At 46.6% G+C, this 17,945-nt stretch overlaps 1 protein-coding gene across 1 annotated transcript in view; it reads left to right on the top strand.

Annotated features, from left to right (window-relative positions):
* Positions 1-17,945, top strand: part of pex3 (peroxisomal biogenesis factor 3) — a 125,894-nt gene that overhangs the window by 12,519 nt on the left and 95,430 nt on the right. The window contains exons 6-9 of the mRNA XM_084314599.1: positions 4,504-4,570; positions 5,231-5,285; positions 5,550-5,700; positions 11,362-11,432. Coding sequence (XP_084170725.1) covers positions 4,504-4,570; positions 5,231-5,285; positions 5,550-5,700; positions 11,362-11,432 — 344 coding nt within the window. The remainder of the gene's footprint in view (positions 1-4,503; positions 4,571-5,230; positions 5,286-5,549; positions 5,701-11,361; positions 11,433-17,945) is intronic.

Below are 17,945 nucleotides of genomic sequence, written 5' to 3'. Positions count from 1 at the left end.
TAATCAGGTGCAGTATCTTACTAGTAACACATCTTAATCAGGTGCAGTATCTTACTAGTAACACATCTTAATCAGGTGCAGTATCTTACTAGTAACACATCTTAATCAGGTGCAGTATCTTACCAGTAACACATCTTAATCAGGTGCAGTATCTTACCAGTAACACATCTTAATCAGCTCCAGTATCTTACTAGTAACACATCTTAATCAGCTCCAGTATCTTACTAGTAACACATCTTAATCAGGTGCAGTATCTTACTAGTAACACATCTTAATCAGGTGCAGTATCTTACTAGTAACATATCTTAATCAGCTCCAGTATCTTACTAGTAACACATCTTAATCAGGTGCAGTATCTTACTAGTAACACATCTTAATCAGGTGCAGTATCTTACTAGTAACACATCTTAATCAGGTGCAGTATCTTACTAGTAACACATCTTAATCAGCTCCAGTATCTTACTAGTAACACATCTTAATCAGCTCCAGTATCTTACTAGTAACACATCTTAATCAGGTGCAGTATCTTACTAGTAACACATCTTAATCAGGTCTAGTATCTTACTAGTAACGCATCTTAATCAGGTGCAGTATCTTACTAGTAACACGTCTTAATCAGCTCCAGTATCTTACTAGTAACACATCTTAATCAGGTGCAGTATCTTACTAGTAACACATCTTAATCAGCTCCAGTATCTTACTAGTAACACATCTTAATCAGGTGCAGTATCTTACTAGTAACACATCTTAATCAGGTGCAGTATCTTACTAGTAACACATCTTAATCAGGTGCAGTATCTTACTAGTAACACATCTTAATCAGGTGCAGTATCTTACCAGTAACACATCTTAATCAGGTGCAGTATCTTACCAGTAACACATCTTAATCAGCTCCAGTATCTTACTAGTAACACATCTTAATCAGGTGCAGTATCTTAATAGTAACACATCTTAATCAGGTGCAGTATCTTACTAGTAACACATCTTAATCAGCTGCAGTATCTTACTAGTAACACATCTTAATCAGGTGCAGTATCTTACTAGTAACACATCTTAATCAGCTGCAGTATCTTACTAGTAACACATCTTAATCAGCTCCAGTATCTTACTAGTAACACATCTTAATCAGGTGCAGTATCTTACTAGTAACACATCTTAATCAGGTGCAGTATCTTACTAGTAACACATCTTAATCATCTGCAGTATCTTACTAGTAACACATCTTAATCAGGTCCAGTATCTTACTAGTAACACATCTTAATCAGCTCCAGTATCTTACTAGTAACACATCTTAATCAGGTGCAGTATCTTACTAGTAACACATCTTAATCAGCTGCAGTATCTTACTAGTAACACATCTTAATCAGGTGCAGTATCTTACTAGTAACACATCTTAATCAGGTGCAGTATCTTACTAGTAACACGTCTTAATCAGCTCCAGTATCTTACTAGTAACACATCTTAATCAGGTGCAGTATCTTACTAGTAACACATCTTAATCAGCTCCAGTATCTTACTAGTAACACATCTTAATCAGGTGCAGTATCTTACTAGTAACACATCTTAATCAGGTGCAGTATCTTACTAGTAACACATCTTAATCAGGTGCAGTATCTTACTAGTAACACATCTTAATCAGGTGCAGTATCTTACTAGTAACACATCTTAATCAGGTGCAGTATCTTACTAGTAACACATCTTAATCAGCTCCAGTATCTTACTAGTAACACATCTTAATCAGGTGCAGTATCTTAATAGTAACACATCTTAATCAGGTGCAGTATCTTACTAGTAACACATCTTAATCAGCTGCAGTATCTTACTAGTAACACATCTTAATCAGGTGCAGTATCTTACTAGTAACACATCTTAATCAGCTGCAGTATCTTACTAGTAACACATCTTAATCAGCTCCAGTATCTTACTAGTAACACATCTTAATCAGGTGCAGTATCTTACTAGTAACACATCTTAATCAGGTGCAGTATCTTACTAGTAACACATCTTAATCAGGTGCAGTATCTTACTAGTAACACATCTTAATCAGGTGCAGTATCTTACTAGTAACACATCTTAATCAGGTGCAGTATCTTACTAGTAACACATCTTAATCAGCTCCAGTATCTTACTAGTAACACATCTTAATCAGGTGCAGTATCTTACTAGTAACACATCTTAATCAGGTGCAGTATCTTACTAGTAACACGTCTTAATCAGCTCCAGTATCTTACTAGTAACACATCTTAATCAGGTGCAGTATCTTACTAGTAACACATCTTAATCAGCTCCAGTATCTTACTAGTAACACATCTTAATCAGGTGCAGTATCTTACTAGTAACACATCTTAATCAGGTGCAGTATCTTACTAGTAACACATCTTAATCAGGTGCAGTATCTTACTAGTAACACATCTTAATCAGGTGCAGTATCTTACTAGTAACACATCTTAATCAGGTGCAGTATCTTACTAGTAACACATCTTAATCAGGTGCAGTATCTTACTAGTAACACATCTTAATCAGGTGCAGTATCTTACTAGTAACACATCTTAATCAGGTGCAGTATCTTACTAGTAACACATCTTAATCAGGTGCAGTATCTTACTAGTAACACATCTTAATCAGGTCCAGTATCTTACTAGTAACGCATCTTAATCAGGTCCAGTATCTTACTAGTAACACATCTTAATCAGGTCCAGTATCTTACTAGTAACACATCTTAATCAGCTGCAGTATCTTACTAGTAACACGTCTTAATCAGCTCCAGTATCTTACTAGTAACACATCTTAATCAGCTGCAGTATCTTACTAGTAACACATCTTAATCAGGTGCAGTATCTTACTAGTAACACATCTTAATCAGGTGCAGTATCTTACTAGTAACACATCTTAATCAGGTGCAGTATCTTACTAGTAACACATCTTAATCAGGTGCAGTATCTTACTAGTAACACATCTTAATCAGGTGCAGTATCTTACTAGTAACACATCTTAATCAGGTGCAGTATCTTACTAGTAACACATCTTAATCAGCTCCAGTATCTTACTAGTAACACATCTTAATCAGGTGCAGTATCTTACTAGTAACACATCTTAATCAGGTGCAGTATCTTACTAGTAACACATCTTAATCAGGTGCAGTATCTTACTAGTAACACATCTTAATCAGGTGCAGTATCTTACTAGTAACACGTCTTAATCAGCTCCAGTATCTTACTAGTAACACATCTTAATCAGGTGCAGTATCTTACTAGTAACACATCTTAATCAGGTGCAGTATCTTACTAGTAACACGTCTTAATCAGCTCCAGTATCTTACTAGTAACACATCTTAATCAGGTGCAGTATCTTACTAGTAACACATCTTAATCAGCTCCAGTATCTTACTAGTAACACATCTTAATCAGGTCCAGTATCTTACTAGTAACACATCTTAATCAGCTCCAGTATCTTACTAGTAACACATCCTAATCAGCTCCAGTATCTTACTAGTAACACATCTTAATCAGGTGCAGTATCTTACTAGTAACACATCTTAATCAGCTCCAGTATCTTACTAGTAACACATCTTAATCAGGTGCAGTATCTTACTAGTAACACATCTTAATCAGGTGCAGTATCTTACTAGTAACACATCTTAATCAGGTGCAGTATCTTACTAGTAACACATCTTAATCAGGTGCAGTATCTTACTAGTAACACGTCTTAATCAGCTCCAGTATCTTACTAGTAACACATCTTAATCAGGTGCAGTATCTTACTAGTAACACATCTTAATCAGGTGCAGTATCTTACTAGTAACACGTCTTAATCAGCTCCAGTATCTTACTAGTAACACATCTTAATCAGGTGCAGTATCTTACTAGTAACACATCTTAATCAGCTCCAGTATCTTACTAGTAACACATCTTAATCAGCTCCAGTATCTTACTAGTAACACATCTTAATCAGGTGCAGTATCTTACTAGTAACACATCTTAATCAGGTGCAGTATCTTACTAGTAACACATCTTAATCAGGTCCAGTATCTTACTAGTAACACATCTTAATCAGGTGCAGTATCTTACTAGTAACACATCTTAATCAGGTCCAGTATCTTACTAGTAACACGTTTTTACACATCAGAGCAACAACTGGACTCGGAGATGGGCCTACACCTACATTTTTTTTCTTCAATTCCATGTGATTTCTGGCTATAAATACATTTGATTTAATTTGATTTTAAACACGTTGGTACAAACTAAAATGGAATGTTTAATTAAAACACGTTGGTGGTACAAATTAAAAATGTAATGTGTGTGTGTGGTGTGCGTGTGTGTGTGACTGTGTGTGTGTGACTGTGTGCGACTGTGTGTGTGTGTGTGACACTGTGTGTGTGACACTGTGTGACTGTGTGTGACTGTGTGTGTGACACTGTGCGACTGTGTGTGTGTGACTGTGTGTGTGACACTGTGTGTGACTGTGTGTGTGTGACACTGTGTGTGTGTGTGTCTCCTCCTCCAGACCCCCTTGGCGCCTCCAGATGTCCAGCAACAGTATCTGTCCAGCATCCAGCATCTCCTGGGAGATGGTAAGATAACACACACACACACACACACACACACACACACACACACACACTTTAATCAAATAATAAAGTAATATGTCCCAATTTATTACTACCATTGTAATTTAGACCCAGTCCTAGATGTTTTATTTCTTTAGCTAAATTGTTGATAAATACAGCAAACAAGAGTGGGTGAGAGACAATCCCCCTGTTTGACCCCTAGATGGCGTGGGGGAACCCCCCTGAACAATAACTTAACTTCATTAACTTTAACACAGGCCTGAGGATCTTTATACAGTGATTGTTTGGCCCAGTAGAATTGCCCTTCCATCCTTTCTTCATGAAGACGATAGGCTAATAAATAAATCTCTTGACAAAATCTGTATCTCTCTCTGTATCTCTCTGTATATCTCTCTGTATCTCTCTCTCTGTATCTCTCTCTGTATCTCTATCTCTCTGTATCTCTCTATCTCTCTGTATCTCTCTCTCTCTCTCTGTATCTCTCTCTCTCTATCTGTATCTCTCTCTCTGTATCTCTCTCTCTCTCTGTATCTCTCTCTCTGTATCTCTCTCTCTCTCTCTGTATCTCTCTCTCTCTCTCTGTATCTCTCTCTCTCTCTGTATCTCTCTCTCTGTATCTCTCTCTCTCTATCTGTATCTCTCTATCTGTATCTCTCTCTGCAGGGTTGACAGAGTTGGCGACGGTGGTGAAGAGAGCGGTTCAAGACACGTTAGGAGGGTGAGTGAAGAGAGACACGTTAGGATGAGTAAAGAGAGTGGTTCAAATTTGTTTATTTTTTTTAATAAAGTGCAATTAACGTATTTGTACTGTATGCAAAATAAACTGCATGGTTTGGGCCTCAATCGGGACTTGCATTAATCGGGCGTAAAGGGTGTAAAGGGGAGACTTGTGTTATTTTGAGGTCAAGGGACCCCTTTTGAAAGGCCATGCGCATCAAAGTGTGCGTGTGTGTGTGTGTGTGTGCTGTGTGTGTGTCTCCAGTGTGTCTTTGAAACAGAGTCTGTCCTTGCTGGAGCTGGAGCAGCAGTTGAACTGGATCCGAGCGCAGGTGGAGACTCACTCGCCCGCGGAGGCCCAGCGGCAGCTCTCCTGGTACATGCTGGCAGACGAGGAGAACACGCTCGCCGATCAGGTAACCAGCCGCTCTGCCGCCAGAGAACTCCTGTTCCCGTGCTCTGCGTGTTTTTGCAGGAAATGAGAGCATGTGCAGGTATACGCCAACGTTGTTAAACTGTTGAAGGGGTCCATTGGAAGTCGGAGCTCTCATGGCGGCTGGGTGGCGCGGCGGACTAACGCGCTCGTCACCAACGCGAGAGACACTGGCATCGAATCCGGCTGTCGGCGCTGCCTCCGGCTTGGGCCGGCCGTCATACTGGCTCGATTGGCAGAGTCAGCGGGTGGGAAAGCCGGCGTGTGGGTCCTGGTGGTCGTTGTAAACAGCGACTCCTACAGTTCGGTCGGGGCGCCTGCACAGCGAGGGAAGGATCTAAGAGAGGTAGTGTGATCCTTCCACACGTTACACTCTCCCAGTGAGAGTCCGCGCTGCCAGGTGAAAAGAAGCGGTGGGCTGGGTACACGTGTGTCGGAGGAAGCATGTGATAGTCTCCACTCTCCCAGACCGACGATAGGGGGTAGAGTGTGCAACGACCAGGAAGGGGATTGGGAATTGGCATAACGACTAACATTGGGAGGGGGGAAAAACGGAAAAAAAAGATAATAGGAAGTAGGAACTCATCTTATAGATGTACCTGCAGGCTTTATTAACCTCTTAACACTTTGAGTGCCAGTGACGATTTCTCGTTAGTTCATGCCGACCGTTGAGTGCCAGCGACGAGATATCTCGCTTTTTTTTTATTAGCGATTTGAATTCATATTTCATCAATCTAGCCTCATGTTATTATTTGTTTGTACATTTTAAAGTTAAATGCATCAATCTGGTGCACTTTGAGAGCAAAATAAAGAGGCTAGATCTATGATGAACTTTGTGCTCAAAACACAAAATCGACTAGACTAGTGCTTCCCAATCCTCTCCTCGAAGCACCCCAGCCGTTCAATGTATTTGTTAAATTCCACCACCAGCACACCTGATTCAACTTAACTAGCCCTTCAGGGAACAAAATAAGCACCCGCCAAACGCCAATGGTGTGTAGATTTCCTCTTTGGCTGGTAAATTACAGAGGCTACTCGGCCACTCTGGCGTGTAAAATAATTGGGAGCCATATGAGCATATTAGAGTATTATATGAGGGTTATACAGTGCGAGCATTTCACTCGCATTTGCCTCTAAAAATAGATTTGTGCGAACCGAAAAAATCATTTAGGAGCACAGTGTGCGAGTAATAGTCTTTCGTAGTGGGCGTGTCAACTGCGCAATTGTCATTTCATAATAGAGACGGAGCAGCGTGGACCAGGCGGCAGGCAAGTTGATGTTGATCGTTGAGCAGCTTGACAGCCAGTGGATAGAGGCTGTTGGTCAGTCTGCTAGTTCCGGACTGGATGGATCTGTACCTTCGACCAGAGGGCAGCAGTTGAAAAAGATGGTGTGCTGGGTGGTATTGGTCCTGTAAGATGTTATTTACACGACGTAGGCAGCGGGAGGTGAAGACTGTGGAGATATCTGGGAGGCTAGCTCCAGTGATCCTCCTCGCAGCCTTGACCACTCTGTGGAGGGCCTCCTTCTCTGCCCTGGTGCAGCCAGTAAACCACACCAGTAGTCCGTACGTGAGCACACTCTCTACTGCGCAGTGGTAGAAGTTGGCCATCAGTCCCTGTGGGAGTTTAGCCCATTTAAGCTTCCTCAGATAGAAAAGGCGTTGCTGTGCTTTCCCCACAGCAGAGGTAATGTTGATCCCCCAGGACAGGTCATCAGACATCGTCACGCCCAGAAATTAAAATTTTGAAACCCTCTCCACCTCCTCATTTCCAATGAGGAGTGGAGAGGGCTGAGGTCACCAGTCCTGCGGAAATCAATGATAATTTCCTTGGTCTTCGTGGAGTTGAGAGCAAGGTTATGACCATCGCACCACTCCACTAGTCGCTCAACCTCCCTCCTGTATGAGGTCTCATCGTTTCCTTTGATGAGGCCAAGTACTGTTGACTATGAGGTTAGATGGAGAGGAGGAACAACAGTCGTGGGTGAAAAGTGTATAGAGAAGTGGGCTGAGTACACACCCCTGAGTGGCCCCGGTGCTAATGGGCAGGGTGGGGGATGTGTGCTTGCCAAAAATGTTGGTATTGTGACAACAGTACAACATACAAAAGCAGCTTGACAACTAGGCCTGCCACGATAACACATTTTGCTGGGCGATTAATTGCCCCCGAAAATATCGCGATAAGCGATATTATTGCGACCGGTTAGAGATTTTTTTTTTTGAGAAATTTATTTCCCAAAAGTTCTCAATTTTCTTTAAAAAATTCACTAATATAATGATAATAGCATAATAATGCAAGGACACCGTTTCAAAGTGCAATAAACTTTTATTTAACATTGGAAGACATTTTAAATATCCTAAATAAAAAAATGCTCAGTTTGATTGTTTATTATAAAACAAACTGAAACTGGAAACAAGCCCTCTGTCTGGCTTTTTGTGTCATCCTTTTAACATGTACATGTATTATTAATGTACCTTGCGCCGCGGTACCATGTACAAAATGTTAATAAACTGTGAGGAAAAAACTGGAAACGTAATAAATAAAAAGGCAGTGAAACAATAATCAAAAACACCAAAATATATACTATCTCTATTGGAATGGAGACTTCAGCACAAGATAAACTAGGGATGGGCAAAAATTATCCAGATCGATTGATCACATGATGTACTCGAGTACTCGTGGAGGAAAACGCTGTACAAAATAAACGTATTTCCCGGTGTTTTAGACTTTTATTTTGAAGCCCACCGCTCCGTCTTTTCCGGTGTTTTAGACTTTTATTTTGAAGCCCACCGACCGAAGCGGAAGTATTGTTGTTATTATCCTAGCAGCCAACTTGTCTCGTCCGGTTCTGTGTTTTTGAGCTAATGATAAAACAAATGTTGAGATAGATTGTTGGTGAACAACTAACTTTAGGTTAGTTTTAACGTTAGCTACTAACGTTAGATGCAGCTACTACAGGCAATCAACGATGAGGAGGAAGCGTCAAAGCCGTATATAATAGAATAGCCGTGGTGCGTAGGCACGAGAGCGCAACTGTGTTATAATAAATTAATTTATGTTTAACTTGTCCCCGTGTCCAGTCCTTTGACCACCCGTTCATTGTAAACAATGATGCATGTAATTGTATTAACGTTATTCTGTGTTGTAGCTATGCTATATGTTGTATTTAGTTTGTTAGCTATTTAGCTAATGTTGTTAGCATTGAGTGAGCATCAACGAACGCTAGATCTTTAATCTTTATTTAGCAGTCCAGTTTCTCCGGGCAGTAGCGAGTAATTACTTGGGTCTAAAAATAGCTAACGTTACACTACAAATAACGCTACTTGGTTAAAAGGAGAAACACTATTGAGAAATGTAGTTAAGCTATGTGGTGTTGCCCCACGGAGCTCCTGTGCTGTGCTCTGTAGTAAGGCCAGCGGCCCCCCACACGGAGAGTGACTGACGAGGGGTACTGGTTCCGCCTCATTAAAACAAACGCGCAAATAGCAATTAATCGCGCCCGTCAAAATTATTGCATTCATTTGAATTATCGCGCCGATTAATCGATTTATTGCTTATCGCGGCAGGCCTATTGACAACCGATATCCTTTGTGTCTAGTAGGCATGGGCCAATGTGTGCTTTTGGTGATATGTGCTATTGCACAGATGTTGACCCTTGGTATGCACACGCACGCACAGTATACTATGCATGTAATAAATAGTTTGTTAATAAACTCTGTTACTTGAAAAATGTTCACTGTGCTCCTAAATTTCTTTGTGTGCTCCTGATTTTTATTTTATTTAGGAGCACATGTGCTCCCTGGGGAAAAGGTTAGCGTAGAGCCCTGTATATAGTAATAATAACACATGGCGATATACTAAAAAGCTATTTCAAATTTTTGGCTGGTAAAAAATCTGCCTGGCTGGTAATTTTTTTAATCTACCAGCCACCTTGGCTGGTAAGCCAAAAAGTTAATGTTGTTCCCTGTAGCCCTTTATTAGTTGAATCAGGTGTGCTGGTGGTGGAATTTAACAAATACATGGAACGGCTGGGGTGTCTCGAGGAGAGGTTTGGGAACCACTGGACTAGAGCATACATTTGAGCCATCAAAGAAATGAAGCAAAAGTGGTTACCTGTGTTGAACTGGTTTATTTTTTAGAAAATAAAAAAATATAGTGTATTACTATTACGACTACTACCACTGCCAATACTACTGATACATCCCTATTGGCAAACTTTATATTAAACAAAAAAAAATATTAACTTTTTTTGGTTCATTATACAACTGTGGCTGCCACAGTCTAGGTAATTAATGGGAAACCCTGAAGGTAACATTCTGAAGTTACTAAAGCAAAAAAGGATAATCATTTTTAGTACTAATGAAATAGAGTAACAGAGGTTTGACCTTGAGTTGAACTTGAACTTGTGTACTCGCATTTCTCTTTAGTGGTTGTCAGATTCCTGTTTTTAAGTTCCAGCATAGAGGTATGAGCTGGAAAACACTGCGGTTCCATAGCCTGAAGTCTTATGTAGTACAGGTCCAAATTTGATTAAAAATCTGTTCTGAAATTAGTACTTGAGAGGTTTTAGTAAACCGTGTATATAAAAAAAATAATAGCGAGCAAATCCAAAATCCGTGCGTTCTGAAGATTCAGTCAACTTTCACCTACTTCCTCTATTCGCACCCCCCCACGTGGGGTAATGTTGGAAGCGGACACTCGTTGGCTACAACGCTGTCCAATCATTTTCGCCATCAGCTGTGATTTGTCAGTTCTCGAGCGTATACAGTCAGACGTGGTAAAAAGACACTCGCCTGACATATTGTCATGTAACTCGAGAACTGAGGCACAGTATTGGTCGAGTGAGGTGGCATTTGAAAGGCGGCAAATTCAAGTTTAGCCGGTAGACGCTCGCAAAGTGACGCGACGTGCGTGCATCCCGCACACGGGCATGAAGGCCAGACGGCGGGCCTATGCGTGCTAACAAAGATGTGACTTATAGGCTTTATTAAAGATGTGACCTGTTGGCTTTATTAAAGATGTACAGGGCCGAGATTCATATCACGCCATAAATTGATCAATATTGAAAGTTTTCATTAATTTAATTAATTAAACCTGAATCGTATTGTCATAAAATAGAACATAGTTTGTTTCTTTACCTTTCTATGAACGTCTGTTAAAAAACTGTGGCTCAATTGGATGAAAAATGGCGGAGCTATTTACATTACAAAGTAACTGTACTTACAGTCGATTTCATTCATGATCTTTGCTGCCCTGTCAGGGCTCGCCTGGTGATACTAAATCCAGATTGAACTCTGCCATTGGAAAGAGGAGATTTGGCCCAATCCATAGATGTGTGACTTGGCCATAATAAGGTCAATATAGGCCTGATATTCTATATTCATATTTCAAATGGCCTGTGTCCGGATGGCAAAATTCAGTACTGTATCTACAAAAAAACCTGTAAATCATCTTTCCTTTATTAATTTGCTTAGATTGTTTTTACACTTGAATCAAATCAGAAAATATGGCTAGGGCTCAAGAGGTTAAGATGTACCTGCAGGCTTTATTAAACATGTGACCTGCAGGAGAATGTTATATTTCACCAGGTTTGACTGATAATAATAATAATAATTATTATAATATGTGTGTTTTTTGTCTAGGCGTGTGGATTGACAGAGAATGATGTCATGACCATCAAGCTGCTGAACGAGACCAGAGACATGCTGGACAGGTAAGATACGTTATGGGACCTGGATGTCAGATAGGGGGCGTTATGGGACCTGGACGTCAGATAGGGGGCGTTATGGGACCTGGACATCAGATGGGGGGGCGTTATGGGACCTGGACATCAGATGGGGGGCGTTATGGGACCTGGACATCAGATGGGGGGCGTTATGGGACCTGGACGTCAGATAGGGGGCGTTATGGGACCTGGACATCAGATAGGGGGCGTTATGGGACCTGGACGTCAGATAGGGGGCGTTATGGGACCTGGACGTCAGATAGGAGGCGTTATGGGACCTGGACAGCAGATAGGGGGGCGTTATGGGACCTGGACATCAGATAGGGGGCGTTATGGGACCTGGACATCAGATAGGGGGGCGTTATGGGACCTGGACGTCAGATAGGGGGCGTTATAGGACCTGGACATCAGATGGGGGCGTTATGGGACCTGGACATCAGATAGGGGGCGTTATGGGACCTGGACATCAGATAGGGGGGGCGTTATGGGACCTGGATGTCAGATAGGGGGCGTTATGGGACCTGAACATCAGATAGGGGGCGTTATGGGACCTGAACATCAGATAGCGGGCGTTATGGGACCTGGACATCAGATAGGGGGCGTTATGGGACCTGGACGTCAGATAGGGGGCGTTATGGGACCTGGACGTCAGATAGGGGGCGTTATGGAACCTGGACGTCAGATAGGGGGGCATTATGGGACCTGGACGTCAGATAGGGGGGCGTTATGGGACCTGGACGTCAGATAGGGGGGCGTTATGGGACCTGGACATCAGATAGGGGGGGGGGCGTTATGGGACCTGGACATCAGATAGGGGGGCGTTATGGGACCTGGACGTCAGATAGGGGGGGCGTTATGGGACCTGGATGTCAGATAGGGGGCGTTATGGACCTGGACATCAGATAGGGGGCGTTATGGACCTGGACATCAGATAGGGGGCGTTATGGACCTGGACATCAGATAGGGGCCGTTATGGACCTGGACATCAGATAGGGGCCGTTATGGGACCTGGATGTCAGATAGGGGGCGTTATGGGACCTGGACGTCAGATAGGGGGCGTTGTGGGACCTGGATGTCAGATAGGGGGCGTTATGGACCTGGACGTCAGATAGGGGGCGTTATGGACCTGGACATCAGATAGGGGGCGTTATGGGACCTGGATGTCAGATAGGGGGGCGTTATGGGACCTGGACATCAGATAGGGGGGCGTTATGGGACCTGGACATCAGATAGGGGGCGTTATGGACCTGGGTGTCAGATAGGGGGCGTTATGGGACCTGGATGTCAGATAGGGGGCGTTATGGGACCTGGACATCAGATAGGGGGGGCGTTATGGGACCTGGATGTCAGATAGGGGGGCGTTATGGGACCTGGACATCAGATAGGGGGCGTTATGGGACCTGGATGTCAGATAGGGGGCGTTATGGGACCTGGACATCAGATAGGGGGCGTTATGGGACCTGGACATCAGATAGGGGGCGTTATGGGACCTGGACATCAGATAGGGGGGGCGTTATGGGACCTGGATGTCAGATAGGGGGCGTTATGGGACCTGAACATCAGATAGGGGGCGTTATGGGACCTGAACATCAGATAGCGGGCGTTATGGGACCTGGACGTCAGATAGGGGGCGTTATGTGACCTGGACGTCAGATAGGGGGCGTTATGGAACCTGGACATCAGATAGGGGGCATTATGGGACCTGGATGTCAGATAGGGGGGCGTTATGGGACCTGGACATCAGATAGGGGGGCGTTATGGGACCTGGACATCAGATAGGGGGGGCGTTATGGGACCTGGACATCAGATAGGGGGGCGTTATGGGACCTGGACGTCAGATAGGGGGGCGTTATGGGACCTGGATGTCAGATAGGGGGCGTTATGGACCTGGATGTCAGATAGGGGGCGTTATGGACCTGGACATCAGATAGGGGCCGTTATGGGACCTGGACATCAGATAGGGGGCGTTATGGACCTGGACATCAGATAGGGGGCGTTATGGGACCTGGATGTCAGATAGGGGGCGTTATGGGACCTGGACGTCAGATAGGGGGCGTTATGGGACCTGGACATCAGATAGGGGGCGTTATGGGACCTGGATGTCAGATAGGGGGGCGTTATGGGACCTGGACATCAGATAGGGGGGCGTTATGGGACCTGGACATCAGATAGGGGGCGTTATGGACCTGGGTGTCCGATAGGGGGCGTTATGGGACCTGGATGTCAGATAGGGGGCGTTATGGGACCTGGACATCAGATAGGGGGGGCGTTATGGGACCTGGATGTCAGATAGGGGGGCGTTATGGGACCTGGACATCAGATAGGGGGCGTTATGGGACCTGGACATCAGATGGGGGCGTTATGGGACCTGGACGTCAGATGGGGGCGTTATGGGACCTGGACGTCAGATGGGGGGGGGGCGTTATGGGACCTGGACATCAGATAGGGGGGGGTTATGGGACCTGGACATCAGATAGGGGGGGTTATGGGACCTGGACATCAGATAGGGGGCGTTATGGGACCTGGACATCAGATAGGGGGCGTTATGGGACCTGGACATCAGATAGGGGGGCGTTATGGGACCTGGACATCAGATAGGGGGGGGTTATGGGACCTGGACATCAGATAGGGGGCGTTATGGGACCTGGACATCAGATGGGGGCGTTATGGGACCTGGACATCAGATAGGGGGGCGTTATGGGACCTGGACATCAGATAGGGGGCGTTATGGACCTGGATGTCAGATAGGGGGTGTTATGGGACCTTGACATCAGATAGGGGGCGTTATGGGACCTGGATGTCAGATAGGGGGTGTTATGGGACCTGTATGTCAGATAGGGGGGGCGTTATGGGACCTGGATGTCAGATAGGGGGCGTTATGGGACCTGGATGTCAGATAGGGGGCGTTATGGGACCTGGATGTCAGATAGGGGGCGTTATGGGACCTGGACGTCAGATAGGGGGTGTTATGGGACCTGGACATCAGATGGGGGGGCGTTATGGGACCTGGACATCAGATGGGGGGCGTTATGGGACCTGGACATCAGATGGGGGGCGTTATGGGACCTGGACGTCAGATAGGGGGCGTTATGGGACCTGGACATCAGATAGGGGGCGTTATGGGACCTGGACGTCAGATAGGGGGCGTTATGGGACCTGGACGTCAGATAGGAGGCGTTATGGGACCTGGACAGCAGATAGGGGGGCGTTATGGGACCTGGACATCAGATAGGGGGCGTTATGGGACCTGGACGTCAGATAGGGGGGCGTTATGGGACCTGGACGTCAGATAGGGGGCGTTATAGGACCTGGACATCAGATGGGGGCGTTATGGGACCTGGACATCAGATAGGGGGCGTTATGGGACCTGGACATCAGATAGGGGGGGGGGCGTTATGGGACCTGGATGTCAGATAGGGGGCGTTATGGGACCTGAACATCAGATAGGGGGCGTTATGGGACCTGAACATCAGATAGCGGGCGTTATGGGACCTGGACATCAGATAGGGGGCGTTATGGGACCTGGACGTCAGATAGGGGGCGTTATGGAACCTGGACATCAGATAGGGGGAATTATGGGACCTGGATGTCAGATAGGGGGGCGTTATGGGACCTGGACGTCAGATAGGGGGCATTATGGGACCTGGATGTCAGATAGGGGGGGCGTTATGGGACCTGGACGTCAGATAGGGGGGGCGTTATGGGACCTGGACATCAGATAGGGGGGGCGTTATGGGACCTGGACATCAGATAGGGGGGCGTTATGGGACCTGGACGTCAGATAGGGGGGCGTTATGGGACCTGGATGTCAGATAGGGGGCGTTATGGACCTGGACATCAGATAGGGGGCGTTATGGACCTGGACATCAGATAGCGGCCGTTATGGGACCTGGACATCAGATAGGGGGCGTTATGGACCTGGACATCAGATAGGGGGCGTTATGGGACCTGGATGTCAGATAGGGGGCGTTATGGGACCTGGACATCAGATAGGGGGCGTTATGGGACCTGGATGTCAGATGGGGGGCGTTATGGACCTGGACGTCAGATAGGGGGCGTTATGGACCTGGACATCAGATAGGGGGCGTTATGGACCTGGACATCAGATAGGGGGCGTTATGGGACCTGGACAGCAGATAGGGGGTGTTATGGGACCTGGACAGCAGATAGGGGGGGCGTTATGGACCTGGACATCAGATAGGGGGGCGTTATGGACCTGGACATCAGATAGGGGGCGTTATGGGACCTGGACAGCAGATAGGGGGCGTTATGGGACCTGGACATCAGATAGGGGGCGTTATGGGACCTGGACATCAGATAGGGGGCGTTATGGGACTGGACAGCAGATAGGGGGCGTTATGGGACCTGGACATCAGATAGGGGGCGTTATGGGACCTGGATGTCAGATAGGGGGGCGTTATGGGACCTGGACATCAGATAGGGGGGCGTTATGGGACCTGGACATCAGATAGGGGGCGTTATGGACCTGGGTGTCAGATAGGGGGCGTTATGGGACCTGGATGTCAGATAGGGGGCGTTATGGGACCTGGACATCAGATAGGGGGGGCGTTATGGGACCTGGATGTCAGATAGGGGGGCGTTATGGGACCTGGACGTCAGATAGGGGGCGTTATGGGACCTGGATGTCAGATAGGGGGCGTTATGGGACCTGGACATCAGATGGGGGGCGTTATGGGACCTGGACATCAGATGGGGGCGTTATGGGACCTGGACGTCAGATGGGGGCGTTATGGGACCTGGACGTCAGATAGGGGGCGTTATGGGACCTGGACATCAGATGGGGGGGGCGTTATGGGACCTGGACATCAGATAGGGGGGGGTTATGGGACCTGGACATCAGATAGGGGGGGTTATGGGACCTGGACATCAGATAGGGGGCGTTATGGGACCTGGACATCAGATGGGGGCGTTATGGGACCTGGACATCAGATAGGGGGGCGTTATGGGACCTGGGCATCAGATAGGGGGGGGTTATGGGACCTGGACATCAGATAGGGGGCGTTATGGGACCTGGACATCAGATGGGGGCGTTATGGGACCTGGACATCAGATAGGGGGGGCGTTATGGGACCTGGACATCAGATAGGGGGCGTTATGGACCTGGATGTCAGATAGGGGGTGTTATGGGACCTTGACATCAGATAGGGGGCGTTATGGGACCTGGATGTCAGATAGGGGGTGTTATGGGACCTGGATGTCAGATAGGGGGGCGTTATGGGACCTGGATGTCAGATAGGGGGCGTTATGGGACCTGGATGTCAGATAGGGGGGGGCGTTATGGGACCTGGACGTCAGATAGGGGGGGCGTTATGGGACCTGGATGTCAGATAGGGGGGGCGTTATGGGTCCTGGATGTCAGATAGGGGGCGTTATGGGACCTGGATGTCAGATAGGGGGCGTTATGGGACCTGGATGTCAGATAGGGGGCGTTATGGGACCTGGACGTCAGATAGGGGGCGTTATGGGACCTGGACATCAGATAGGGGGGCGTTATGGGACCTGGACATCAGATAGGGGGGGGGTTATGGGACCTGGACATCAGATAGGGGGGGGTTATGGGACCTGGACATCAGATAGGGGGCGTTATGGGACCTGGACATCAGATGGGGGCGTTATGGGACCTGGACATCAGATAGGGGGGCGTTATGGGACCTGGACATCAGATAGGGGGGGGTTATGGGACCTGGACATCAGATAGGGGGCGTTATGGGACCTGGACATCAGATGGGGGCGTTATGGGACCTGGACATCAGATAGGGGGGCGTTATGGGACCTGGACATCAGATAGGGGGCGTTATGGACCTGGATGTCAGATAGGGGGTGTTATGGGACCTTGACATCAGATAGGGGGCGTTATGGGACCTGGATGTCAGATAGGGGGTGTTATGGGACCTGGATGTCAGATAGGGGGGCGTTATGGGACCTGGATGTCAGATAGGGGGCGTTATGGGACCTGGATGTCAGATAGGGGGGGCGTTATGGGACCTGGACGTCAGATAGGGGGGCATTATGGGACCTGGATGTCAGATAGGGGGGGCGTTATGGGACCTGGACATAAGATAGGGGGCGTTATGGGACCTGGATGTCAGATAGGGGGCGTTATGGGACCTGGATGTCAGATAGGGGGGGCGTTATGGGACCTGGACGTCAGATAGGGGGGGCGTTATGGGACCTGGATGTCAGATAGGGGGGGCGTTATGGGACCTGGACATCAGATAGGGGGCGTTATGGGACCTGGATGTCAGATAGGGGGCGTTATGGGACCTGGATGTCAGATAGGGGGCGTTATGGGACCTGGATGTCAGATAGGGGGCGTTATGGGACCTGGACGTCAGATAGGGGGCGTTATGGGACCTGGACATCAGATAGGGGGGGCGTTATGGGACCTGGACATCAGATAGGGGGGGGTTATGGGACCTGGACATCAGATAGGGGGGGGTTATGGGACCTGGACATCAGATAGGGGGCGTTATGGGACCT

This window comes from Notolepis coatsorum (assembly GCF_963971535.1).
Source record: "Notolepis coatsorum genome assembly, chromosome: 5".
Lineage (NCBI taxonomy): Eukaryota > Metazoa > Chordata > Actinopteri > Aulopiformes > Paralepididae > Notolepis > Notolepis coatsorum.
The sequence above is the reverse complement of the archived record's forward strand: the minus strand, read 5'-3'. Positions and strand labels throughout refer to the sequence as shown.